This window comes from Etheostoma cragini, chromosome 8 (genome assembly GCF_013103735.1).
Source record: "Etheostoma cragini isolate CJK2018 chromosome 8, CSU_Ecrag_1.0, whole genome shotgun sequence".
NCBI classification, from domain to species: Eukaryota; Metazoa; Chordata; class Actinopteri; order Perciformes; family Percidae; genus Etheostoma; species Etheostoma cragini.
Window position 1 is genome coordinate 13314984 of NC_048414.1, and position 26534 is coordinate 13341517.

A 26534-nucleotide genomic window follows, 5' to 3' on the forward strand; every position below is an offset into this window, starting at 1 on the left:
GTGTGTGTGTGTGTGTGTGTGTGTGTGTGTGTGTGTGTGTGTGTGTGTGTAAAGGTGTGTGTCTGTGACGTGTTTATCTTAAGCACAGATACATCTCGTTTCTACAACTGTTTTTAAGCCTCCCTGCTTCATTGACTTTACTCCAAATCGGGATTGGAAGGGTTAGCTGTCAACCCTGTGATTGGCAGGCACTGCTGGCTGTAAAATTCCCCCTCCCCCATGCGCTCAAATCCATTCAGCAACAGAGCTGCTCTTGTGGAGTTAACCCCACCCTCAATCATCTGAAAGAAGCTTCATTAGAGAAGTCTATCCACACTGATTATACAAGCTAAGCCAAATGACTCAATAATATTTTCAGGTGCGTGGATTGGTTCTCGTCCTCCTCGTGCTTTCCTTAATAGTGCTCTTACAAGATCTTGGTTTTGTTTTATGCCAACTTCTCAGGAGTAGAATCCAAAGAAAACGAAAACATTTAGTGTGTCACTTGCTTTTAATATTCTTGTTTAATCTGTTGGTTTTATGGATCTGTTTTGAATATGCTTAAGGTGCTGGTTTTACTTTAAAGGGTCTTTGAGTACCATGTAAAGTGCTATATAAATAAAATGTATTATTATTGTATTCATCCTCTTATCTTTCAGGAACACCTGTAAACCGCATCCCAATCATGGCAAAGCAGGTGCTAGACCTGTACAAGCTTTACAAGCTTGTGACGGAGAAGGGAGGCTTGGTGGAGGTTATTAACAAAAAGATCTGGAGGGAAATCACCAAAGGTCTCAACCTCCCCACATCCATCACCAGCGCTGCATTCACCCTCCGCACCCAGTAGGTGTCTCTCTCAATAGAACTGACCATTGTTCTCTTCAGGAACAATTGGAAAAATAAAATCTGTTTGAGTATGAAGTGAAGTAGCTGATAATGAAATAGCTTGTCCAAATGCTCAAATGATTGCAAATTAATCAACATTAATCTACCATTTTCAATTAAACTACTATTAGAATTAAAAAAATGTATGAAATGTATTACTTTAAAAGAAATTTACACTACCCTTTAGCTATGATTGCATTGCAGTATTCAGCACGTTATCATGTTAAGACATATTATCAATTTTACCTTTATTAGAGACACATTGATTACATTATGAGAAATTATTAATTATTTGCCATTAGGTTTGCTTTACGTGTTTTTGTTTTTTTACATTTTGAAGGCAGCTATATAACCTTGTAAATGATCAAAATTACCATTTTGTTGCCGCTCATTCCTGTAAAGTTTACCCACCAGCTCAATTCTTTCTTTCAGATTAGTTAAGAATTGGTGTCATGATGTGTCCAAGTCTACATGTAATAGTAATCAAAGAATGTCAAAGTTTTGGCCTCTCTGTTAAACATTTTAGTAATAGTTAACCAATATTTCTCAGTATTATTTACAGTAGGTGCCATTCAAAGTCACATGCTTCAGTAAGTAAAACAAACATTTCTTAATACCGAATATCTGAATCGAAGCTATTTCAAGTAAAATAGTTAAGTATTAATAATATATTCAATCTTTTACACCCAGATTATCTTTATTTTATCATTAGCACGAGATACTGTGACTAATTTGAAACTTTTGCTTTCAGGTATATGAAGTACCTGTACCCGTTTGAGTGTGAGAAGAAGGGCCTTAGTTCTCCAGGTGAGCTGCAGGCTGCCATCGATAGTAATCGCAGAGAAGGTCGACGTCCCAGTTACACCAACAGCTTGTACCGCTACTCTCCCTCCCAGAGTTCCGCTCCACACACCCTCCACTCTTCACCCACCATGCGGACCACCCCGACCGGACACAACAGCCTGAATACATCAGCTAGCCCAAATCTAAAGAGAAACACAGGTAGGACACAGTGTGTGCTGTGTAAGAGAAATGGTATCCCTTAATTGATATTTATTTATTTATTTATAATTAAAATTATTCTCAACCATAACCTCATGGTACTTGAATTGCCATTATGAAAATGCATTTGATCCAGTTTTTTTTGTACCTCCTGATTTTCTGATGACATGTTTTCATTGTGATTGTTTTGCCAATCAGATGAGATATCAACCCCTGTAATACCCAGCCGGCTGCCCATGGCTCTGGCCCTGGGGCAGCAACAACAACAACAACAACAACAGCTGGCACAAGCTGCCACACTGGAGCATTTCAGAGAGAGGCTGGAACGAGGAGCTGGGGCAGCTTCAGCTGGCGCTCCCGAGAAGAAAATGATGCAGATTGCAGAGGAGCAGCAACGCCTCATGCAGCAGGCCCTCCAACAAAACCTCCTGGCTTTTGCGTCTCACTTCAACCCCATGAACCTCAAACTTAACAATGGACACGGTGAGTTGCCTTTGCTGTAAGGACGGAGGCGCTATCATTACTTGACATAATTTCAGGAAAGTCAACTAATTGGATTTTAATTCTTTTTTTTCACAGAAAGCAAACAGGATTTGTCTCTGAGTATCTCCACTAATGGAGCAGCCAGTATCAGTGTATCTGTGGAGGTCAATGGCACTGTTTACTCAGGTGAGTAATTGCCTGTTAAAGCTTAATTTAGTATCAAGACTGGAAACGGGTAGCCCGGCTCTGTCAGACGATAAATCTTTTTTGCTTACCAGCCCCTCTAAACCTCAGCAATAACATATTATGTCTTGTTTGTTCAAACCGTATGTAAACAGTGTGAATAGAACAAGTTGTTTTTTTTTCACAGAGGTTATGTGCCGGACTATTTCATGGCTGGGATCAGTGACTTTCTTCCATGACATTTCATTTCTACATTTCGTTATTTTATTTTTTTTTCTAAATAAACGAGATATATAAAACTTGTTATTTAATGAGTTTCAAAGGAGCTGGTAGGCGAATGTGTTACCTTTGGACAGAGCCAGGCTAGCGGTTTCCCTCGGCTTCTAGTCTGTATGCTAACCTAAGATAGCTCGCTCGCTCGCTCTAGCTTTACTGTTTATGTAGTGCACAGACCCTAATTATTTATAGAGTCGCATAAAAAAAATACACATTTTAAATACGCCAGGAGTTCATCAAAACAATCAGGGAATCAAATGAGTAAATAAATAAGGTCTTGCCAAAATGTGTTCAATATAAAGAGTTAAAGGGTTTAAATGTCAAGTAATAAATTAAAAAACAAAATAAAATGTGGCTGTTTTCTATTAGTTCCAAGTAGATGACATAGATTGTATTATCAATTTTAAAAGCAATACAATAATCTGGTCCACAATAGAATGATAAAAAACCTGAAGGTCGAACCCTTTTAGGTTTCACGAGTCATATTAAGTAAAGACTATTATAATAAATAATAATAATAATAATAATAATAATAATAATAATAATAATAACGTTTATGTAGTGCACAGACATGAGAGTGGTATCAATCTTCTCATCTAACGCCCAGCAAGAAAGCAAAAAAACGACTTATTTAAACACTACTGTGTTTTTTTTTGTACCTCTTTATTATTTATTTTTTTTAATGTTTGTCTGCAGCACTAAAGGTTTTCATTCCTCTGAATACAACGTACTTAATGACACAATATTCTCCCTTTAACTTGACCTTTTACATTTGTAATTTTAAAATGAAAAAGAAATGTTAATCAAATGAATCACACAACACATACTTTTTAATTTCTGTTGGTTTTTAACCTTAATCTAGTCTCTAACCTCTGCATTGCAGGAATGCTGTTTGCCCAGAAGTCAGCTGCACCTGTGGCTTCACAGGTCATAACTCCGGCAGGAACAAATGGCTTCAGTGCCATGTCGTCCTCACACAGTCCCTCCTCTTCATCTTCCACCTCCTCAAAGGGACCAAATTAAGCCTCGCAGGTCTTTTTTAAGGTCTACAGCAAAAAAAATTAAACAAAAAGCATTTTTCTTTTGTCAGGCAACAACTGTGTCAATGCTAGCTATAGTGCTGTCTGTTAGTACACCTCTAGTTAGTTGACCTCTTTTTTGCAGTTTAGTCTTTTGTGAAAGTTAGCCGTAACGCATGAGGAAAGCATTGTATTTCCAATATTTTGACTGTTTAATGTACTTTAAATGATTTTTGTCAAAGGGCATTTATGTATAACATCAAAGACTTTCAAACTGACCATAATATAGATTCAGATCACACGTTGTGCCTGTTAGCTTTTAAAAAAAATATATATATATTGTGGCATCCATCTTTAAGGCTTTACACGGTTTGTTCAGACGTGTCTTCAGAGCTTCTTTGGGTGTCAACTGCATGTATAGCTAATTATCAGACTGTTCTGTAGCTGCCTTTTTTCCTGTAACTGTGTGGTTGCAAAAGTGCAGCTTATGAAGACCAAAAAGCCTTAACTCAATGACATAGCTCCTGTCTATCTATTTTGCTGAACCCATTTTGTATCACCCTTAGCAAACATTTGGTGTTACCTGAGTGATGGCTCATAGTTTATTCATTTTTATAGCAGCTTTGGGGGATTATGTGCACCAGCGGTTTCTTAATGAATTAGAGACATTTGTTGCAGGTTGGTTGGATTTAGTTTTTTTTATGTTTCATTTAACTTTTTTTATTTAATCATTTGGCTCAGCCTCAAAATTACAGAACATTTATTTCATGTCAGTTGTGAATCAAAGGAAAAACATTAGAAACAAGGTTTTGGTGGAATTTATATGTAGGATGGAAGTGATTCAACATTTACCTCAATTAACTTGCCATGTTGGTAAGTTGCTCTGGAATTTTTTCTGGACTCAGGAATGTCCTTTGGACTCATTACTGTTATATTGTATCTCATAATATATTGCTGTGTTGTATTTCCTTAAACACAGAGAATGTATCACTAATGACCTCAAGCTTTTGACAAGTGCACACTGAAACAGTGCTACCTCACTCTTCTTGAGAAATATGCAATACTTTATGTAGGGCGTGTTTATTTAGCCATCTGCTGAAATACATTGTATGTGGACAATCAAGTAGACATATCAATCATGCAAACATAAGTCCCTATGATCTCTGTTTTGGTTTTTGATAAACATATATCTTGGACATGTGGCCATGAGGAATAAAACGATGTTGTGTGCTCTGTAGAAAGACTGTTCTTTTTTTGTCAAAACCTTCAGTGCTTTAGCCAAAATGAAGATAAGTCAAAAGATCATTGTTCCAAAACAAATCTTCTCATACTGGCATATCACATGGCGTGCATCTTTTTACAGGTGTTTTGACTTGAAAAAAATGCATCTACCAGTCTCAATCAGTGACCGAGTTGAAATGATTGACACTTATTCCATATTTGACAGCTGTAGTTTTTCTGTAAGACTTTACACAGAAAACACATAAGTCAATACATATGATGCCGTGTTGTGGAATAATTAATTACCTCTATCTTGACTAACTACACTATTGCAGTGCTCCTTACACATCGTTGCATCATTGATAATCCATTAATGTTATGTATAATAGTAAAACACACTCATGATTATGTTTGCTTTTGATAATATGCACTTTTTGACATTTGCAGGGCTACTACTTGTAACAGAGTATTTTTATATTGAAGTATTGCTAGTTTTACTCAAATAAAAGATCTGAAAAGTGTCCCCATTACTGGGAGGTACTGTACATACCAAAATGGAAAGAATACTAGTGGCCAGAATGTCTCAGTGGGTAGAGCAGGCACACATATCGTATTTTGAGGTTTATGCCTCAACGCAGAGGTCCAGGGTATGAATCAGACCTGTGAACCACCCTAGTTCAAGCGTGTAGTGCATCCATGAGCTTTTATCACTTTTTAGCAGCATTAATCTGTATTTAATTATTTAATTGAACACCATTTTGACTCTTAATCCTGTCCTGGATTTTTATTGTCAATTAAATTTTGTTTCTATTGCTACATTGGTGACAAACCAACTTTTTACTGATTTGGAATTTGTTGTAAATGTTTTTTTCACAATGTTTATTTCACATTCGGTGTAAAACATTGAAAATTCCACACATGATAATGGAAGAAGAAATGAAAGAGTCTGTATTGAGAGTTAATTCTTTACTCTGCATCAGACCTATGACAGAGGTTATACAAATGGTGATAAGACCTCATGGGTCAGAGAATGAGGGTGGGGGATGTGTCGCAGGATTTACTGTTGGGATAGTTATTCTATAGTGACACTGCTGGACTGGCATCTGGAACACTGTAGAAGAAAGATGCTACAGGCATAATTCAGAGGTATTATGAGATGATAACTCCGCCCACAGCACCCGCCCGCCAGGAAAGAATAATACCGGTAAAGTCACTCTGCAGATGAAAAGATCACTGTCCTGGGACGAAGACTGGAATATCTGTGTGTAGCTATTGAGGACAGCGGGAGAATTTTTCAACTTTGAACAACAAAAGACACCTGCAGCTGCCAAAGATTGCTTCACTATGGCTATATGATGTACATATATTTAGATATTTATAGTATTAAATCATGTAATGTGTAGGTTTTGTTACTCATTGTTGCTTGAACCTAAAACTAAGATGTTTAAATGGGATGGTTTTGTGCTTTTGTGGCTAAGGCATAAAACAATGGCTTTGATTGACTTGTTGGGAGATTTCTTCAGGACTGAAAGCCAGAATGTGTTTCCATAAATCAAACAATCAATCTTCCTCATTGGGACCTCTCGGCTTCTACTTGTGGATGTTTTAAAATAGCTTCGGAAAAACCTTCAGCACACTGTTGGCACCATGCCTTACCACGATGAGGAATACCCAGGTCAGCCTCTGTGGCAGTCTGTGCTGCTCTTTTTCTGTAAGGGTATGATTGAGGGCATCATGGTCATACTCTTCTTCTGGCTTCTGGTGCAGGTCCTTTTCACCAAACAATTAGAAGGTATGGACTCAAAGGTGTCGTATTCTTTTCAAGTCTTAAACAATACTTACATGTCCATGTTTACATTAAAAGAGCTATTGACACAATATTTTTTGTCAGTGTACAGACAGACAAATGAATATTGTTTGAAGTCGGACTTGAAAATGTGTGGACCACTCCTTTAACAGCATTTTAATATGAAACATCAGGTCAATGGGCAGAAGATGTAAACTAGTTCTGTGTTATGTGATCCAGGGGTTGCATGAAAACAGTTTCTATACTGCTGCCATCTGACTGATCCTATTATTCTTGTTTCTGTCTACAGTTCACCTCCAAATTCTTCTTTTGGTGGGACTCATAATCTTTTGTCTGTGTTTGGTCCTGGGATGTATTATGTGCTGGAGGAACAGTCAGATTTGTACAGTGAAAGACAAAGATCCTGTAACAGCACCAGCTCCTGCTAAACCTGTGACCTTTGCCCAGAGCCCGCCTCCCTTGGCAGCAACGTCAGCATCCAGGCAGCAATACCATGAGCTAGATGGAGACATCGTGGAGTACCCCTCCACTTTCACCAGTCCTGCACCTTCGGAGAGAGAATTTACCTCTCTGTCATTCTCTCAAAGAGCTAGAGCTCCCTCTGAACAGAAGGAGCAGCCAAAGTCTTATTTTTCCCTCCGCCGCCTCAGCACACCACCACTAACATCACCCCTTTATAAGCCCATTGATCCCAGTCATGTTTCCCTGCCTACATTTCCCAAATTGGGAACGTTGTCCAAAAAATGCAAGGCTCTGCGGAGGCACTGTATGTTGACTGGAGATAAAAAATCTTATAATGAACACAGCAGGCTCACCAGCCCCAGTGCTGTCTCTCCTTCAATGCCTGAAGAACCAATCCTGTTGGCTCCGCTAAGTTATGACTCCAGTGCCAGCTGCCAACAGCCAACACCACAGAAACCCTGCCTCCATTTCACTATGGCCTTCTCTCCAGAGCATCAAACCCTGGCAGTCACTGTCCTCAGTCTCACTGGGACGCCACACAAACTGGAGAATGTGTCTGTGCTGGGCAGCCTGCCACCTCTGTACCCTTGTCCCACACTGGCCTCTGCCCAGAGCAGCCTCAGCCCTGAGACCCACAGCCTGGTGCTGGTTTTGAGGGTGAGCTCTGTGAAGGAGCTCCAAAAGTGTGTACTGAGAATAGCAGTATCCACACACAAACCTCCCAGCATGAGAGGCAACACACTGGGTGAACTGGAGGTTGACTGTGGAGAAAAAAACTGGGGAGCAGAGCACCCGTGTAACGTCACAAAAGAGCTTAACCCAAACAAGTGGAAACTAAAAAAGGTATGGATGGATTGATTAATGATTAATATATGTGACAATGTGTTGTCTGTATTTTTAAGACACATAGAGAGGTAGATAAACCTGTTAGTAGGCCAGAGGCAAAAATCTGTTGATGGGCCGCTTTTTTGGCACTATTTACAACATCAGATTAAGCCCGGTTTTGCCCGGTTGGTAGTCCAGTTTTGCATGGAGGTTACCAGTTAAAATTATCTGCTAAAACAAGCAAAAAGTGGAAAATATGGAGACATGTCCATGTGCTGCATTGCATATGGACATGTGATCTCTGTTGTCAGAGCAATTTTAAAAGAATCCTTTGGTGATTCATGTGATTTTTGTTTGTTCCCACATGTTACAAAGTAAAAGTCTCATGCTGCATTTCCTGCTGATCCAGGTTCCCCTCTCTGCTCTTTGACTGCAGGGTCTAATCTCACAGAACGCACCGATGTGTCCTCCACAGATCTTCGTTTTGCTTCAGTATCAGACTCTGGCCCACCGCATCAAAGCCACGGTCCTCAAAGCAGATAACCTGGACAACCTTGTAAATACATTGAAAGCAGCAGGTACAACCAGTATTTAATTTCACTTGAATTTGACAAAATATGTATGTACAGATCTTGTGACAATATCCTGCATGGATGCATTATATAAGCATGCGTGGGCAGAACTAACTTTTTGCCTTTCAGGGGCAGAGGTAAAATAATTCCCTATGTTTGCGTTTAATGTTTAGGGGATTAAAGGATGTCTCACAGGGCCTGAATGCAGCAGGAGATCATCCCTTTTTATAATGACATTGTGGTTTAATCCCTCACTATTCAGAATCCTCAGAAAAATGTTCCAATCTCTTTTGGATCTCTGATCTGACAAATCTAATCTTTGTTTTCATTAGCCTGTCAAAGCATGATGTTTATTGCAGACATGCAATAAATGTCCTGTTTAAAAAGCCATTATATTGTATGATATCAGTTTCATGTACGTTATGTTACATGCATTTGCCTTGGATAATCTCTTTATCAGATTCTGAAAGTACATTTATGAGAGACCAGACAGAAGTGCATAGTATAGATAACCCAAACCTTTTTTTATGCATTCTAGCTCCATGTTTTACCTAATCACAATTTATGGTGAAGTTACAGGAAAAAAGAAGTGATAACAGTAAAAAAGTGGTTTCATTTCATTTTTTTTTTCTGGATTAGAAAATGCATGCTTGTGTGCAACTATGATGGCCGCCTGAAATACAGCAAGAAAAGAAAGATTTAACACAGAAAACTATTTTTAGCGTTGTAGTATATACACTAAAAAAATTTACACCTGTTTTAAAGTGTTATTCTGCCATTTGTTTATTTGTAACAGTGGGAAAATCTTTCCAGCTTTCTTTGTATCTCAGTTTACATGTTTAATTTTTTATTGTACAATAGATTTTCTTCCACATCTCATAACGTGTGTGTGTGCCTATGCACAGAATACCAGGTGGTTGTCAATCTGCATCATGAAGGAGTTGTGATCAGCAGCAGAGAAACTGAAGGAGCTTTGTGGAATTCTTCTTTCCTGTTTGACTTGCCTCCAGGAGACATAAGTCAGCTGCCCCTCATGCTCGAATTCATAATTACGCAGGTAAAGATTGCTTTGGGGGCTCACAATTACAGAATAAAAAGCATTTCTGCAAATAAATACATTTATTTGTGATGTAACACTGTGATTTCCACTTTCCTGCTCCTTTTTTCCTGACAAATTCAGGTCCTTTCAGAAGGTAAAGTTCTTGGTCGAGTCCTAATTGGAGCAGAGGCTGCAGACGCAGGACGCGCTCACTGGAGGGACATGTGCAGCCTGCAGGTGGAGCAGGCACGCTGGCACACTGTACAACCAGACCTATAAAGCGTTGACACGTGTGCTGAAAGAACTATTTTGTGACCAGGTGACCTGATGCACTGTATGAACTCAGTGAGCAGCCAAGTTAAGCTATTATAGGTCACCTTTACGACAAAGTGCACGCAGCTAATGTTTCACTTTCTATATCAAATCATGTGTTTCCTGAGAGTTTCAAATGGGTGTATAGTGACACTCACCCAACAAATCATTCAATGGCCTTATTTCAATGTCTCAACCTTTGAGTTCACATGTGGCAAGATACTGTAGGTGCACAAAATGACCTTTGTAAATGTAAGTTCAGAATGTATAACAAAACAATATATTTATGTAACATTACCTAAAACAAAGTTTCTAAATGGATCTATTACCATTTCTAAAAAAAACGTATCTCTAGTAAACAAAGGGAAAACGTTAAGGTAAATGAATGGACCTTTGTACAAGAAATGCTGAAGAGGTACTACAGTATTCAGTCCTTGTAAGTAACATATGTAATACACACAAATGTACGTTGTATTCTCATATGTGCATCTATGTAATGCCATTGTTCTTTTGAGATACATTTGAAATATGTTGTTGACTAAAGGATTTTTTTTATGTCAAAATGATGTAAAGAACCATATCATGTCATATAAATAAAACAAACTTTTGCCTGAGGTAGCTTGGTAACTTTTATTAACACTATTGTCGGAGGTATCACCTAAGCAGAATCTTGTCTTTAAATTGTTGAAGGGAATTAGTCCTTAAATTTAATTTCCTTTGTGTAAAAAACATACAATATAAGCTATAATGCACCATGTTGGCTGGTGCAGCTCTCTGTAATGACTTGTTTATGTATAGATTGGTATATAGCAAAGCAAGAGTCTTAACAAAACACATCATTTGTCCTCTTCCTCTTCTTCATCTTCATTAGGGCTACATGTATCTACAAGCTCAGCCAGGAATATTCCATCAGGATAGAAGAAAGGTGGCCTCTTCTGCTGCAGGTCAGTCTCATCTGACCAGTGAGAGGACTTGTTTGATGGTTTCTTGGCAGTAGCAGGGCAGTCCAGGGTTAGCTGCATGCACCTTAGTGTGGCTAAATTAGGCCAAATGGGGGAAATAATGACATAAACATTATTATTTCAAAAAATCAATTTTGTATTCTTACACAAGCAGAAGGTAGAAGGCCATCGACAGAAGAGAAATTGATTAAGGGCAGGGACTTATCCACTGATGGTGATGAGAAAAGCTGGTTATTTTAATAAACAATGTGCTCCATATTAACTTAAATATATGTGGACATGTCTATGTCTGAGATAAAGACATGAATCCCATGATTTTCCCGAAAACTCAACACGAAACAGATTACAGTACATGTCTACACTAATGATTATTACTCTAATACATGCACAACTTCACCTTGCAGCAGATTTCAGATTTTTTGGCTTCTGATTGCGGATTTCTGCACTCTTAGTTGACATCTGGCAGAGGAGAGAACAGTTTCAAAGCTCTCATTTTATCTTTAGATTACATGTTTCTGTAAAACCTCTTTTGCAGACGTAGTCTATGTTTTTTAATTTAATGCTTTTTAACGTAGATTTCTTTTTTTTAAAGAGCAGCTCAAAAAGAATTGCAAAAAAGGGCGACATATTTTTTATTCTAAAGTGCCACTTCCTGTTTGAAATTTAAGACCTTGGTCTTGTTGGGTTTCTGTAAATAACATCACACAGTACAATCTAGACCTGCTCTTTTATGAAAAGCGCAATGAGATAACTGTTGTTGTGATTTAGCGCTAAATAAATAAAATTGAATTTTGTCACACAGTCTGTAGTTTTTAGTTAGCAGTGGAAATTTCTTTTTTTGTCGTCACTCAATACTATTAAGAATTTTTAATGATGATACAGGCTTTATCATATTATGTCTGGATGTTACTGACAGCTTCTCTGTTGTCATACTCTGGTGGTGTTTTGGTGTTTTTTTTACCCCCAACTTCTCCCTCCAGATAGGTAATAGTTATGTTTAGGGTTAAGGTGAGCCTGCCTGGAAGGCCACGTTGAAGGCAAAACACACCACCTGACCACTATAGTCATGGGCCTTCAGCAGAAGACAGTGAGGCACTGTAACTCTTTCCTATCCTCTTGCGGATGTCAGATGTGTTCCAGCTGACCGGTTCTCTCCTCAGCTTCAAATCCGATTATTTATCTGAGTAGAAGAGTCATATTTGAGATTATAGCTGAACCACGTTTCACAGAGTTTAAGAGGTTGTTCAGCCAAGCTGACACACCTCCCAGAATGCTCTTTGATTGAAGCAGAAACTGGGATTAGTGTGTGTGTATGTGTGTGTGTGTGTGTGTCTGTGTGTGTGTGTGTGTGTGTGTGTCTGACAATGAATGAATTTGCGGGTAGGTCTGTTAAAAGAATACGTCACCATGAATTAGGGTTTATCACGGTCTCCCCTAGCTGTAGATAGGTGGGCCAACACATTTTTTGTCTCAGTGCATGCATTGTTTTTGTCCGGTGCAACCCCGGCAATGCAGCCACTAGTTGCCTTAGCGTAGTGAATGGAATCCTATGTTGCCAGTCAGCATGTTGTGAGTAAAAGTGAGCCAACAAAAAAAAAATAGCAATGCAGATTAAGACTAGATGATTTCCTAGGCAAATATTGACTTGGGACTTTATTGGGTGACGCACAGCTGAAGCAAAGGTGGCATATTCCTTTAGATTTATACCAAAATACAAAAATTATGCCATCAATGATATTAATTTGTTGCAGATGCTAATGCATTAACATCATAGCATACAGGCAGGCAGCTAGACATAATCTTTTGAGCGGTGGGGTGGCTGCAGGTTTTATGATCGTTAGCTTATGCATATACAGTATAGCCTATATAGTTGGATTTTGGACTTAGTAACCATTCCACTTGATGCAATTTAAGCTCTTACAACCTGTTGGCTTTGGTGGTGGAAGTTTTCCTCAGCATGAGCCTCTTCTGATGGCTTTTCCTCCTCCCCTTCAAGGCAGTCACTGCCCTCCTCATCCTCCTCAAACACTGGCATCAAACCTGAGCCCTGCTGCCAGCTCCTCCTCTCCACTGGATTCTGATTGAAACCCCCCGCCCCCCCAAAGCAAAACAAGTTATTTCTGCACATATTCCCATTGGTGTAATCTATTTAATCTCTATAATTATTTGTTTGTTGCTTGAGAGGTTCCTTACCCTTAAAACTTTAGATGTTTGAGACCAGTCTTGTAGTAAGGATGCTCCAGTCTGACCAGCTGCTGATCTGTTGTCAACCTTTTCCACCTCCTTTACTTCTCGCTCCTTAAACAGACTCTTTAGCTACATATATGGTAAGATACAGTACATTCCTCTTGGGATGCTTGTTGACATGAACAACAGGTATAAAAAAGACTAGCCACACTTGCAGCCCTAATGTCAGCATTTGAACATGATTATAATGACATTGCTAACATAAAGATATCATTTTATTTTCACCTTTTGTTCACCTAATGTTCAGTGGTGAAAGTAGCAGTACCACAGAGTAGAAAAGTACAATTCTGGCATAACATATTTTACTAGAGGAAAAGCATCAAAAGTAAAAGAATGGGCCACTTTAAAATAATTCACATGATAGGCTATTATTGGATTGTAATTATTGATGCATTCATGTGTAGAATACATCACAATGTTGTAGCTGGTAAAGGTGGGGCTAATTTTAATGACTTTATTTACTTCTGGGTTACTTGCTGAAATTAAGTGAATTCCAGCAAAAGCATTAAAGCAACACTAGAGAAATTTCTGTAACCTAGAATAATTTTTCCAAAATTGTTTCAGGGTGAACGGCAATTCTGCATTCGCTTTGCTTCTCCCAACCGGCCATAACCACACTATGCATGTTTGTCAGATTGGATAGCGGATTTGTAGTTCAAATGAAACATAATGGGACAATTTCAACCTGTAGGGGGACCGAAGCGGGAAAAGTTACATAGTGTTGTTTAAAGATTCCTCCTTTGGGGACATGACTGTCTACATAAAATTTCATGACCGATTAATCCAATAGTTTTGCCTTCTGAAGTCGTGGACCGACAGACTGATAGACGGACATTAACATTCCTAAAAAAAACCTGAAACTGAAATCGTGTTGGCATCATGCAATTAACCTGCTCAGTGACCATCCTCCTCTGCTGGTCTGTCTCCAGATTATATGGACAGACAGTTTTATCCTTCCTGCTTTCAGCAAAGGGTTTGTCATCTTTAACCTGTAGAAGAGGAGTCTGTCATTTATTATGCTCATCACCACGATTGGCGTTTATCGTTTTATGAACTTAACCAGGTAAAGCTGCCTCAGTGTTTGAAGCTTCTCGATTGTTAATGGTTCCCCCTGCTTCAACTGGTTCATCCTCCTCCTGCTCTCTGAAAACGTGTGGAGGAAAAAGTTTCATAGCTGAGCCAATTAGGAAAATCAACACCCTATTCTCTGTAGCTTTTTTTCAAAAGCAGGCTCATACCTTCCAGCTGGGCCCTCAGTGAGTCAGAAGTCAAGACATTTGCTTGGCCTCCATCATCTTGTTCATCTTGAGATGCCTTAGTTAAGAAGGGAGTTAGCAGAGATCTATTAAATTCATAGCTTGGTGAGGCTGCATGTTAAAGGTGCCCTGCCACACGTATTTCATTACTTTGTGGTAGTGTCTGAAGTACTACCATGGACCCTGTAACCTTTTTTGTGGGAAAAATGCCTTGGTCACCTTGTTTCAAGCTGTTTTAGCACGTTATAGAAAGCCTGCAAGTAGACTCAGCTCGCTTTGGGCCAGTTGTCATTAATGTTCAATGAGCTAGTTTTTCATGCTTTTCAAGCTAGTTACTCAACAGCTAGTCAGTGATGCCTGGCTCTCAGTATTCTTTACCCAGTGAGCTCATGAAGAGTATTGAGCTCAGGCAACATGACATCAGACTAACCAGCTTTTGGCCTGATTTCTCCGCTTATTTCTTTTCAGTGGCCAGAGCTGACAGAGGAGGTAGCAGTTCATTTTCACATTCACGACATAACACAAACACATATGGACCTAACATATTAAAAAAAAAAATGCAAATGAAAACAGTTTTGTATGGCAGGACTCCTGAGCGTAGCAACTGCACCTTGAGCTCCAGCTCAGAAAACTTGAGTTGAGTTTTTCTGTCTCTCTCAGTCTTTCTAGACTCTTAAAAGCTTTTCCCCTATCACAACAAGGACGATTATTAAGATCAAATTCAGTTCAGTGAGGGAAGAACATCTTGTTACCTGAGGGGCTTTGTTTTGGCTGCTGTGGGAGTCTGATGGTTGCTGCCATAACAAAGAGGATTCTGATAAGCTGATGAACAGACAGGATGGAGAACCCGATGACGAGACAGATCACAGAATTTAATTATGAGTGTTTTATGTTGATGCATTTTGAATATGAAAATCTCATAAAAATACACTCACTCAGTCTGGGTCTCTGTGTCCTCCGTCTGCACTGAGGCTTCACTGCCTGCAAATACAAGGTCACAGCACTTTAACACCCTCTTGTGTTTAAAGAATAAAATAACACTTTCTGTGCTTCGACAATAATGTTGTTGAACAGTCTATGGAATATTTGCAGGTGCCACAGACTGCTGAGAAATATGTACATTCACCTTTATCTTTATATATTTGGAGCAAAACCTGACTCCGGCTTCTTTCCAGCTCAAGCTCTTGTTTGCATGCATCAAGCTCAACCCTTAGCAGTGAGTCTGATTCCTTCTGGTGAAAAAGCATATAGTTAAATAATGCTTCTTCTTTAACAATGAGATTATCTCAGTGCCCTAACACTGAGGGATACACTACCTTTGCTTTGGTCAGTACTGTCTCCAAATCAGCTTTGTGCTGCAGCAGATTCTCAACTTCTTCTCTATATGTAGGAAAATAGGCATCATCAAATCAAGATTTGGGATATGTGTCCAAAAACTAATGTGTAATTTAGACAGCATTAATTAATTAATTAGGAGAAGCTGTGATTTATAATATTGACTAACCTGCTTTTCTGGCCCTCTTTCTGAAGTTTGTCAATCTCTGTTTCCAGATGTTCAGCTTCCACTTGGAGCTAAAATTAGATTTTTTTATTTTTTTATTTAGATGTTTTTAAATGCACTGATGTAGTATGAAGTTATTTTCAAGCAGTGGTCTTACTTCATTTCTGGAGTTTTTCTTTTTTAGTTCCTCTAGCTCCTCCTGTGTGGAATGAAGGGTCAAAGCCACCTTTTGCCATTTCTCTGCCCAGTGTGAGGCCACAGCTTTTAGTTCCTCAATGCTCTGAAGGCTCACTGCATCTTGTTCCCGATGCTGTTTGTCTTGCAGGTGTAGCTTATCCTCCTTGTCAAGAAGCTCAGCCTTCAAACATGAGCACTGATCCTGCAGTTTCTGTTTTTCTAACACCAAAACGGCCACAGATTTCCTGGATGAACAGTTTGAGGGTTTCAGTAAAAAGAGGGTAATTATACTACATTATAATACGTTCGATCAACATCTCACCTGAGCTGTAGGCACTTTTCTTTCATCTCTGGTAACTCCTCATGTCCACATTCATTAATTTGACTCAACAGCTCCTCTTTTTCTGTGATCAGCTGAGATCGTTCTGCCTCCAGATCTGAGATCTGTTTGAAATTGGTGACCCTATCCGCTGTTACCTCCTGTAGCTGAGACTGTGATGTTTTCAGTTTCTGCTCAATCATCTCAAGCTCATATGACAGCTTTTCATTTACCTGGTGTAAAGACACAACAAGGATCATTTAATAAATAATTCAGAAAAAGGTAAACCCGCCCCAAATTATTGTCCACTTAAAAGTTTCAACCTCTTTAAGAGCCTTTAATTCTCCCTTCATCTGAACAGTTTCCTGATCCTGTTTGTTGTGGGACTTAGTGTCACAACCCTCTGAAACTTGTTGGGCCCTCTGCAGCTGCAGCTCCAGAACTTGGGCCCTATGCTGCAGATCTGATTTCTCCTATACAACACACACATGAAAAAATAAAGCTTGTCCTAATTCCAAATCATGATGATATTTTGATCTTGATTGCTTCACACATTGTAGTTAAGATTATATTTGATACCTGGACCAGGCAATCTTTGTCAGACAGAGCCCCCGTCAGTTTGGTCTTCAGTTCTTTTATAGTTTGCTCCAGCTTTAGGACTTGAGTTGACAAGAGGGCTTTTTCCTGAGAAGAATTAAAGACCATTTTCAAGGTCTAATTCCTATTACACAAACAATAAAATGTTGTAATGTACCTGTAGGATTAGGTTAAATTGAATCTGAGGCAAACTGACCAGGCATGCTTGGCTGATCTTGTTGTTAGCTTCCCTCAGCTGTTCTTGCATTTCAGAGTGATTCTGTCTTTTACGATTCAGCTCCTCTACTTGATTCAACAGCGCCCTCTGTGTCTAGATACATAGAAATTAAATACACACCATACAGTCCAGATGTGTAAATGTAACAAAAAAGAAAATGGCAGAAAAACAGACAATTACAGCTTTGTGTAGCTTTTTAACATTTCAACATTTTAAGATTTCCCTTATATATTTTCATACTGACCTCTGTAGAAGTCTGGAGTTTCTGGAGTGCCTGGAGTCGTTCTTGTTCTTGTGTCTTTGCCCTGGTCTCAGCATCTCTCAGAGCCTCTCTCAGGTTGCACAGCTCTGCGTCAACCTTCTGCCTCTCCTAAATTAAAATGTAAAAGTAGTGTTTGACAAGCAAACGTACACAATAATGCAGTATTTAGAACACAAGTCAATTTTCATGAAACATGAAGCTTACACACCTGCCTGTTAAAGTCTTCTTGACTCATTGGCAGTGTTCTGCTGAGCAAGCCAGGAGTTCTTTCAGTTGGTTGATCGTTGCTTGCTCTATCCAAAGAAGACTTCATTTGCAACAATTCCTTCTCCAATTGTAGGACCCTTGTGAGTGAATTTCTCATGAGGATTTTATTTATTTATATATTTTTTTCAATTTCCCTTCCATGTCTTTTGCCGCACTTACTTTTCATGAAGCTCTCCCTGTTGCAGACTCTTTTCAAACTGGGATAATCCAGCTGCCTCCTTTTCTTGCTCAAGAGCGTGCCTTGTTTCTGACAGCTGCTTTGAAACACATCAGTGCAAAATATATAAGGATACTGTGTGCAAATGTAGATAAGATACTTTTTTTCTTTCTCACAGGTCAAAATTTACGTTCAAAATAGCAGCTCAAAATGGTGATACAAATGAAGCAAGATAAAATTACAAAAATAAATATATAAAATGAAAAGTATAGAATACGATTTCAATAATTCCATATATATTACATGAATTAGAGTTAAATAGAATAAAACTACACGCACAAAAATAAAATAGAATAGAACAAAAGCGCACTTTTCACTTAAACAGATCATAGAATTAGATTCACTAGACATTTGACTTTACTGCTTAACTCACCTTACGTTTCATGTCAAGCAGTTGTGCAGTGGTTATGTTGTAGCTTAGCTGCGAATTTCTGGTTGTCAGTCGGTCCAGCTGAGTGTCTAAACGCTCGCAAGCATCCTGGAGCCATTGCACCCCTTCTGCTTGTCTATAGCTGCTTTCACCTCGGGCAGCCCTTAATCCTGCCCCCGGAGATGGAGGAAAAGGTCGTGGAGCACCCTCAGGTGCTAGATGGGACAATGATTGCCACTTCCTTAGACCTGGGTCATTCTGTCTGAAGCCACCGGTGCTCCCAAATGGGCTGAAATACATTATATCAGCCAGAACTCACATCACCCTGACTTGAAAATGAACATTATTGTGTCTCTGTAGTTTAAAAACCGTACACATTTCCCCCTCACCTTGCACTGACTTTGGACAGAAACCCTGTTCCAGATACAGTGGCCATACCGTACCATGCTGAGGTCTAAGAAAGATAAGCAAATTTCTTTTTAAAGAGCTACACTTTGATCAACCTGCTGTACCCAATTAAAGACCATATCTGGGTCTTACCTGAGCTGAAAAGCAAGAGTTGGTGTCCCACATTTCGAGGTCTGTGAGAGAAAATGGACTTGAACTTCTGTATGAGGGTCTGAACATTTGGAGTGTCTTCCCAGATCCAAGTTGTTTCTTCCCTTTGAATGGGTGAGGCTAGAGGCTCATCTCCCCATGTATCTGCCCATGCGTCAGGGATAGATTTTCACACAAAGGTGGCAGCTTGAGATGTGTGGCTATTCTTAGATCATGTGTCTTTATTTTTCCACCGCTTGCTTGATGGTCAACAACTAGTTTTAACACTGCATGATGATCACAATGAGTTTGTGATTTACTTTTATTATAATGACACCCTTTTCCATATTGAAATGTATGTTTGTACAAAAAGCTGATTGATAAGAAAAGAAACACATCATATGTTTTGATTAAATAGCTGTAGTCTGCACAAAATTACTTTTTTACAGTACCTTGCTACAGAAACCTTCTCCGGTTCACTGACAATGCTGATTTAGTCACATTGCTCTGCTTGTGAGCGCATAATTACACAGCTTTGATTGCAAGCTTTTCAGTGTACAGCTCTTGAACTGAGTATCCATGGTAACCTATATACACAGGACGCAGTGGGGTGGATGTGTCATGTGCCAAACACTTCTGGGATAGTCTCCACATGATCTCACTCAGCCTGCTGACTGGTTGGTTGTTGACATGAGTTATTAAGAACATCTTAAAAACACTGATCATAACATACATTCCTTACCACTAAATAATTAGGTATGGCAGTAGATCTGTCAGGATTGATTAGGATTGTCTTTGGGCACACAGAGAGAAACATGCTTTATAAATGTTCTCAAGAGCTTTGGTTTTTGGAATGGTGATGATAGCTTAGCTCCAGGGATAAGAAAGCATGTGATGAATCGTCAGATAGTATCATGGCTATATAAGCATGCTAATATTCTACATCTTAGTGTGAAATATTGCATGCAACTGATTAAATCCAAAGTTGTATCTTTGCATGTGACAGACAGACCATTATTCAACTCCACCCTTCAAAATATTGGACATCCCACGATTTATATATCATGTATCGGTCATAATAAACGTTACATGTATTTCAAATTAAACAAAACAAAAACACAAAGTATGGATAATCAAATCCGTCTTGATATATAAATATCAGTATGTCTTTTTTCGCTTATTCACATTTAGGGAAGAAAACTATATTTTATTATATTTTATTTTGAAAACATTGCATGGCGGGCCGGAAGTAGTCATCCAGACGCTAGCAACAGCATCTTTCGACCATTCAATGAGCTAAAACTTAGCAGTCTAAAGATACTACAATTTCCCTTTCGGCACTTAATTTTACACTTAATTCATTTGTGTTATTGAAAAGAGTGTACTTCGCATCAGCTCCGAAAAGGTACACCACTTTACCACCACGCCTTTCATCAAATCGTCTTGGAATAAACACGAGATAGAAACTTAGCCAGCGGTAATGCTAGCTAAACAACAGGCCGACGCTGATGCTAGTCAGTTAGCATAATGTTACGTACTCGATAACATTCTGATGTCCTACTGACATAAATACTGATACATTATGAAATTAACATACGCTAAAACAATTTATTTTACAAAGCTTCTTTGACAATTAACGTTTTTTTTCAATATTGTGCAGTCATGGCAGCGGACTGGCTGGGTAGTTTGGTGTCAATTAACTGTGGACCAACACTGGGAGTCTATCAAGGAGAGGTGGTATCTGTGGACCAGTCCAGCCAAACCATCTCCTTAAAACAACCTTTCCATAATGGTGTCAAGTGCCCTGTTCCCGAGGTCACATTCAGGTAAAACTCAGCCACGAATTGTATGCTTCCTGGATGTTTTTTACAGATTGGGCTAATAGACAGCCACTGTTTCTTCCTGTTAGTAAATACATTACTTCGCTTTTTCTTTCTCTCTGCAGTGCCATTGACATAAAGGAACTAAAGATTTTAGATATCAGAAAAGGCAATGCTAGGAATAGCTCTTCTACAAAGCTAAGTAGTGTTCCAGTTGCAGTCCCAAAGGGGGACCCCATGTCTGTGGAGAAACTCAACTCTCCTCAGCACTGCTCCAAAAGCTATGGAGAACGCCACCTGGATGTACCCGGCCAGCCAAAAGGATTTCGTCAAAGACACAACTCCTGTAAGTGCAATTTAGTACAGCTCGGTATTGCTGATTGTCTGTGAAGGTCCTCGCTCAGGCATCCAGTTCATAGTTAGCCGTGGAAGGTTGAATTCAAGGGCAACTGGGCTTGTGACTGTTCTCAAACATGTTTAGTCTCTCATTGAGAGACTTCAAGACTTGGAAATGCAGCTATTTAGCCTCTCTGGAGTTGTTGTCAAGATGACATAGGACGATATGGCTGGCTTTTCCCTACAGTTCAGCCAGAACAAAAGAAGTCTCTCTGATGAGAGACAAAACGGTTTTAAGTACTTTACCAAGTCCAGTTGCCCTTGAATTTAACCTTCCTTGAATATTGCTGATTTTAACTGTGTTGAGATTTACTGTGCATCCTCCCCATTAGGGTCATCTAGTAGCCGAGGGGCAAACCAAGCGACACCAAAAAAGAATGGAGTGAAAAATGGTCAGATGAAGCACAGAGACGATGAGTGTTTTGGGGATGGCATGGACGATGGCCTGGATACAGACTTTGATTTTGAAGGAAACTTGGCTCTTTTTGACAAAGCAGCAGTTTTCTCAGAAATCAACATATCAGAGCGCCGCAATGGTGCAAGGTCGCGTGGAACGCCCCAAGAGCAGACCCCTTCACGGTACCGTCATGATGAAAACATCCTGGAGGCCAAACCTATTGTGTACAGACAGATTACTGTACCACAGCCCGGGGCCAAAGAGTACTGCACTGGTAAATTGTTTCACATATTAATAAAACAAATGGTAATGAGGGAACATTTTCAGAAGTGTACTGTTAAATAAACTTGTGATATTTTTTCTATACAGACTCTGGGCTCGTTGTACCAAGTATATCCTATGAACTACATCAGCGTCTGTTGTCAGTCGCTGAGCGTCATGGTCTCTCACTGGAGCGAAGACTTGAAATGACTGGAGTGTGTGCAAGTCAGATGGCACTTACATTGCTGGGAGGGCCCAACAGGTAAGCATGTAGTAATGTTCAATATTGAAAAAATTAGCCATTATTAAATTATCAGAAAAGAAGCATTTAAAAAAAAAATATATATATGTATCTTATATAAGACACGTCCGGCATCCATACTAGCGCTTATTGTATTGTATACCAAATGTGAATTTACTTGCATTCAGTTCTTGGAGATAGCAAAATCTGAGGAAAGGATCTCAGCTTATTTTATATTTTTCTTCCAGATTCACTCCCAAAAATTTACATCAGCGTCCCACAGTGGCTCTGCTCTGTGGCCCTCATGTTCAGGGTGCTCAGGGAATCAGCTGTGGTCGTCACCTGGCCAATCATGAAGTGGAGGTCATCTTGTTTCTGCCAAACTTTGTCAAGATGCTCGACTCAGTCACCAGCGAGCTCACGCTCTTCAACAAGACTAGTGGCAAACAGGTGTCTAGTATGAAAGGTGGGCATATTTTTCTACTTTTATATTTTACTCAGTTTTATTTACAGTTTTCCACTGCGTGGTATCTACTCCACTCGCCTCGACTCTACTTGCCTTTTTTGGTTTGCCATTACGACCTGCTACCAGGTACTTTTTTTAGTACTACCTCAGTCGAGGTTCCAAGCGAGCTGAGGCGATACCAAAAAATGACGTGGAAACCTGCAGACTACTGGTTGGTTGGATCCCTGCGTTTTTAGCAGACAAGAGTGAGTGTGTGTCCGGAACAAACGCGACATTTAAAAAAAGTGCCAGACAACGACAGATCATCTACTCTCTGCACTATTCTCAGTTTTCAACTGTTAAATATTAAGTGCTATTAAGAGCTTATGCATGTCGTTTCCAATATTGCATACTGTTACTTTAAAAAAAAAAAAAAAAAGACAATATATCAAAGAAAAGTTTTTATTTAGCTATTCAAGAGCCAAACCCTCCTGGACATCCCGGTCTTCTTCCTCTACACCCTGTGACAATGGTGTGTAATCATGGTTGCTAAAGTTCATGTACTTTATGTAGCGTATAGTAAATACTCACCAGGGCCCCTATCACATGCAAATGTTGGCTAACGTTACCAGGAAACTTAACTTACCCTTTTGTGTCGGCGAACAATGTTTTTTTCAGCTGTGATTTTTGTTTCTTCCTTCAGCTTCTTTTTAAACAAAAAAATTATTCTGGCTGTGGCAAGTAGCCGACGTGCTGTTGTGAGTCGCGTTGAAAATTGCATCATCATGCGTAGCTATGGTGAGCAGCCACGCTGAGGCGTTACTCAATCTGCAATTGAAAACGGACGCAGAATGCGTCCAGTAGAGTAGAGACGAGGCGAGTCGAGGGGAGTCAAGGCCAGTGGAGCTGTTACCAGCAGTGGAAAAACGCCATAGGTGATGTCATATTTTTCAATTTTTCTGTCGGAATCCATAGACCTTCCAGACTCCCCAGTAGACTTAATCATAAACTGCCTGGACTGCCACGAGAACACATTCCTGTTGGATCAGCCTTGGTACCGAGCAGCTGCAGACTGGGCTAACGAGAACCGAGCACCGGTACTCAGCTTAGACCCTCCTGGTAGGGGACAGGGGCAGGCTGTGGAGGCCAAGTGGTCTCTCTCTCTTTGCCTCCCCCTTCCCCTGGCTGAGGGAGCCGGCAGGGTTTACCTGTGTGACATAGGGATTCCTCGCCAGGTGTTCCAGGAAGTGGGAATCAAGTACATCTCTCCTTTCGGCTGCAAATTTGTCATTCCCTTGCACTCTCCATAATGGAACACATGGTCAACATGCCTCCAAGCCTATTTGGGTTTTGGCACCTTATATTCCGGAGATCATCCATCAAGTTTCTAAGTCACTAACATGTGAATGGGACCACTGTTTTGTATATTAGTTCAACCAGGACTAAGTGCATATGGACAGGATAGGAAAGAGATTTATTGAAAAAGTAAATATGTTGACCATCAAAGAAATGAAGCAATGATGTACAATAGATGGCATTATATTTTCATGATAATACAAGATATTCGGAAGAAAGATTTTTCAAAAAATCCAAAAATAATACCACATAGTGTTCAATAGTTTTAGATTTTTGACAATACCTGATTTAAAATGGAAACATTTATGAATGTCTCTTTAATCTAACCTCATTTCAAAGCCATCGGTTGAATGAAATGGAGATCCACCATATGATACATGCAATTGTATTGTTATTACTATAATCTGGATGAGACCGCATATATCCAATTGCTAATGGCTTGGTGTATCGTCCGCCATATACTTCAGCACTCTGTTACTGTTTTCTTGTGTTTAATAAGGATAGAAAATCCATTTATATTTCATTTGATAAGATGATAGAGGCATGCAAAACCTCTAGCAATCTTGCCTTTTATTGAAAAACCTTTGCTAACAAAATTTTGTTAGAATGGGGAGCCAAAGTCATGACGTCAGGCCCGGGCTAGCTTCTGTTCTATTAGCTTCTATAAGTCAATCCATTCAGCATTTATTTTATTGGTAGCGTCAAGACAATTAACCATCCAATATTGCAGTTGTTTTAAGCATTTGTTAAAGTAACAAAGTTAAATGCTTACTATGTGAGCATGGAAAAAAAAAACTACAGCTCCCATGAAAGAACTACCAGCGCGGATACTTTGGTCATTGTAACTTGATTTTATCCATATCCACAAAACGTTTGTAAGGCTGCTAAAAACAAATATTGAATAACAAAAACAAAAAACACATTTTCTGGGAATAGAACCCAGAAAAAAGTTGCAGTTTCTGTTTGGCTAACTTTGGCTCTCTATTGTATCTGTTAAAGGACCATACCAGAGTGTTTGCAAGTTTCACTTCCTTACAAGTCATGTGTATTAACGTGTTCGACCTTTCTTTTAATTCAGACTACTGTACTCTTGTTACATTTTTTTTTTGTTTCCAATTATTACAGTATAAAGGAAATTAATTAGACTCATAAGCTCTGTTATGTTGCTAATCCATAGCAGTGAACATAAAGTCTGCGGTAGTTAAATTATTTTTGTGTTAATGTAAATAATGGCATAACTCAAAATCTGCACTGCATTAACACTAAGAAAAATGAATGCATACATTGTCTATGATGGGCTAAAGTTTCAAGAGTATCCTAGTAGATTTTCATGTTATATTATAATGAATATAAACCAATAGATGCCTGAAAGACAAAATGCATCAACAATTCAAAAAAAAAACAGTAGCATGGTTTTCAGATGGTTAGTTGGGATGTAAAATGGAAGTGATTGTAATAAATAGTATGGTCCTTTACATTTCAAACCACCTTTTAGGTCAGATTGTCTACAGGTTACTTTTTTTTAACAAAGTTGTGTTGGTTGACAAAACAAGCAGCTTTTTTCTAAGGTATAAATGCTCTATATTTTTGAGATTTGATCAAGATGCAACATCTTGAGGAATTAAAGAAGAGCTGCTTGTTTTGAGCTGCTTCATGAGGCCTTGCCAGATGGGTTGTGGGCATCTCTACTAGATTTTTTTTTTTTTTGACAAAAGTCAACCCCTTTGCTTGTTCAACAAGAGTACATTCATTTTGAAATGTATCCAAGACAGATGTTTTGCTGTATACCAATAAGTACTTAAATATTGTGTCATTGAGGTCAGCGTAGTCTAGAAAAGACTAAAGTGAAGCAGTTTCAGAAGTTACAAATGACGTAATTTGGGATATGGTTTATGGTGTTGTATTGTGTACACACATTAACTTGTTAACATCTCAGGAGGATTAAAAATAATCCGCTGTGTACATTATCTGCAAAGGGTTCACAAACTGATTCAGTGAAAATGACTTTGACGCACAAAGGGTTTGTCCTTTCTCCAACATTCCTCCGGGCTGATGTGTTATGTCACGTTTGTTGAGACAAGTCTGGCTTGAAAATGTCCACCAGCCTTACTGAATGTAATGACTTGTCTTTTTCTTTGGCCGCCAGGGGGGCATTAAACCACACTTGGTGGCTCTTCCTTATTCTGTTGTAACGGCAGCTTTATGTACTATTTTTACAAACACTAGTGTTATTTCTTTACGAAATGTGAAGCGTCAGAAGCCATGAGGTGGTCTGGCTTTTGTCAGTAAAGCACCTGTTTTAAAGGAATAACAGTTTAAACGCAGGTTATGCTTCTTGAGAATTATTGAATTGGTTTACATGTTTTAAATCCTCAGATCTGCACTGGGTGTTTAGTCCGTGCGACAACATCGCATTATGGACTGTTTGCTTTGGGGAGCGAGGTCGATTTTCAAAATACTGTGCATACTTGTGTCATGTCTGCTGAGTGAAACAATAAAAAAACTTCCACCCTTGCTCTAACTTTGTGGACTTAATGTAAATTCATTGAAGATCAAATTCTTCACCAACTTGACTGAAATTAATTCAGAGATCCAGTTTAGCCCGAATAGTTTTCTCATTAGCG

The 26534-nt window shown here is 39.1% G+C and overlaps 4 protein-coding genes across 8 annotated transcripts in view; 3 read left to right on the forward strand and 1 right to left on the reverse strand.

The window, feature by feature from the left end:
* Nucleotides 1-5064, forward strand: part of LOC117949639 (AT-rich interactive domain-containing protein 3A-like) — a 12090-nt gene extending 7026 nt beyond the window's left edge. The window contains exons 5-9 of the mRNA XM_034880100.1: nucleotides 639-822; nucleotides 1616-1866; nucleotides 2065-2349; nucleotides 2446-2535; nucleotides 3692-5064. Coding sequence (XP_034735991.1) covers nucleotides 639-822; nucleotides 1616-1866; nucleotides 2065-2349; nucleotides 2446-2535; nucleotides 3692-3831 — 950 coding nt within the window. The 3' untranslated portion in view covers nucleotides 3832-5064. The remainder of the gene's footprint in view (nucleotides 1-638; nucleotides 823-1615; nucleotides 1867-2064; nucleotides 2350-2445; nucleotides 2536-3691) is intronic.
* A 1109-nt stretch (nucleotides 5065-6173) lies between these two features.
* syt18b (synaptotagmin XVIIIb) lies at nucleotides 6174-10498 on the forward strand. Its single transcript, XM_034880108.1, has 5 exons — nucleotides 6174-6840; nucleotides 7145-8160; nucleotides 8579-8720; nucleotides 9620-9771; nucleotides 9895-10498. Exons 1-5 carry the CDS (start codon nucleotides 6696-6698, stop codon nucleotides 10030-10032), a joined length of 1593 nt encoding a protein of 530 aa, XP_034735999.1. The 5' UTR covers nucleotides 6174-6695; the 3' UTR covers nucleotides 10033-10498.
* Nucleotides 10499-10528: 30 nt separating this feature from the next.
* Nucleotides 10529-19225, reverse strand: LOC117949627 (myosin-11-like). Of its 5 annotated transcripts, none has more exons than XM_034880061.1 (22): nucleotides 18998-19222; nucleotides 18847-18911; nucleotides 18461-18746; nucleotides 18030-18127; nucleotides 17812-17947; nucleotides 17586-17711; nucleotides 17321-17434; nucleotides 17107-17211; nucleotides 16851-17000; nucleotides 16531-16760; nucleotides 16189-16453; nucleotides 16035-16102; nucleotides 15847-15910; nucleotides 15657-15762; nucleotides 15466-15511; nucleotides 15283-15352; nucleotides 14513-14588; nucleotides 14335-14417; nucleotides 14165-14263; nucleotides 13221-13343; nucleotides 12952-13104; nucleotides 10529-11101 (listed from the first exon to the last, which is right to left on the reverse strand). In XM_034880061.1, exons 1-22 carry the CDS (start codon nucleotides 19082-19084, stop codon nucleotides 11093-11095), a joined length of 2559 nt encoding a protein of 852 aa, XP_034735952.1. In that variant the 5' UTR covers nucleotides 19085-19222; the 3' UTR covers nucleotides 10529-11092. The 5 variants fall into 5 exon arrangements, with proteins under 5 accessions (XP_034735952.1, XP_034735951.1, XP_034735950.1 ...); XM_034880060.1 differs by lacking the exon at nucleotides 10529-11101 and adding an exon at nucleotides 11267-11486 and having other exon boundaries at nucleotides 17812-17896; nucleotides 18998-19225; XM_034880059.1 differs by lacking the exon at nucleotides 10529-11101 and adding an exon at nucleotides 11267-11486 and having other exon boundaries at nucleotides 15657-15759; nucleotides 18998-19225.
* Nucleotides 19226-20233: 1008 nt separating this feature from the next.
* On the forward strand, nucleotides 20234-26431 carry edc3 (enhancer of mRNA decapping 3 homolog (S. cerevisiae)). The gene is made up of 7 exons (XM_034880118.1): nucleotides 20234-20399; nucleotides 20655-20820; nucleotides 20940-21160; nucleotides 21543-21881; nucleotides 21977-22130; nucleotides 22358-22575; nucleotides 23530-26431. The coding sequence occupies exons 2-7, from the start codon at nucleotides 20657-20659 to the stop codon at nucleotides 23862-23864; spliced, it is 1431 nt and encodes a 476-aa protein (XP_034736009.1). The 5' UTR covers nucleotides 20234-20399; nucleotides 20655-20656; the 3' UTR covers nucleotides 23865-26431.
* Nucleotides 26432-26534: the final 103 nt, after the last annotated feature.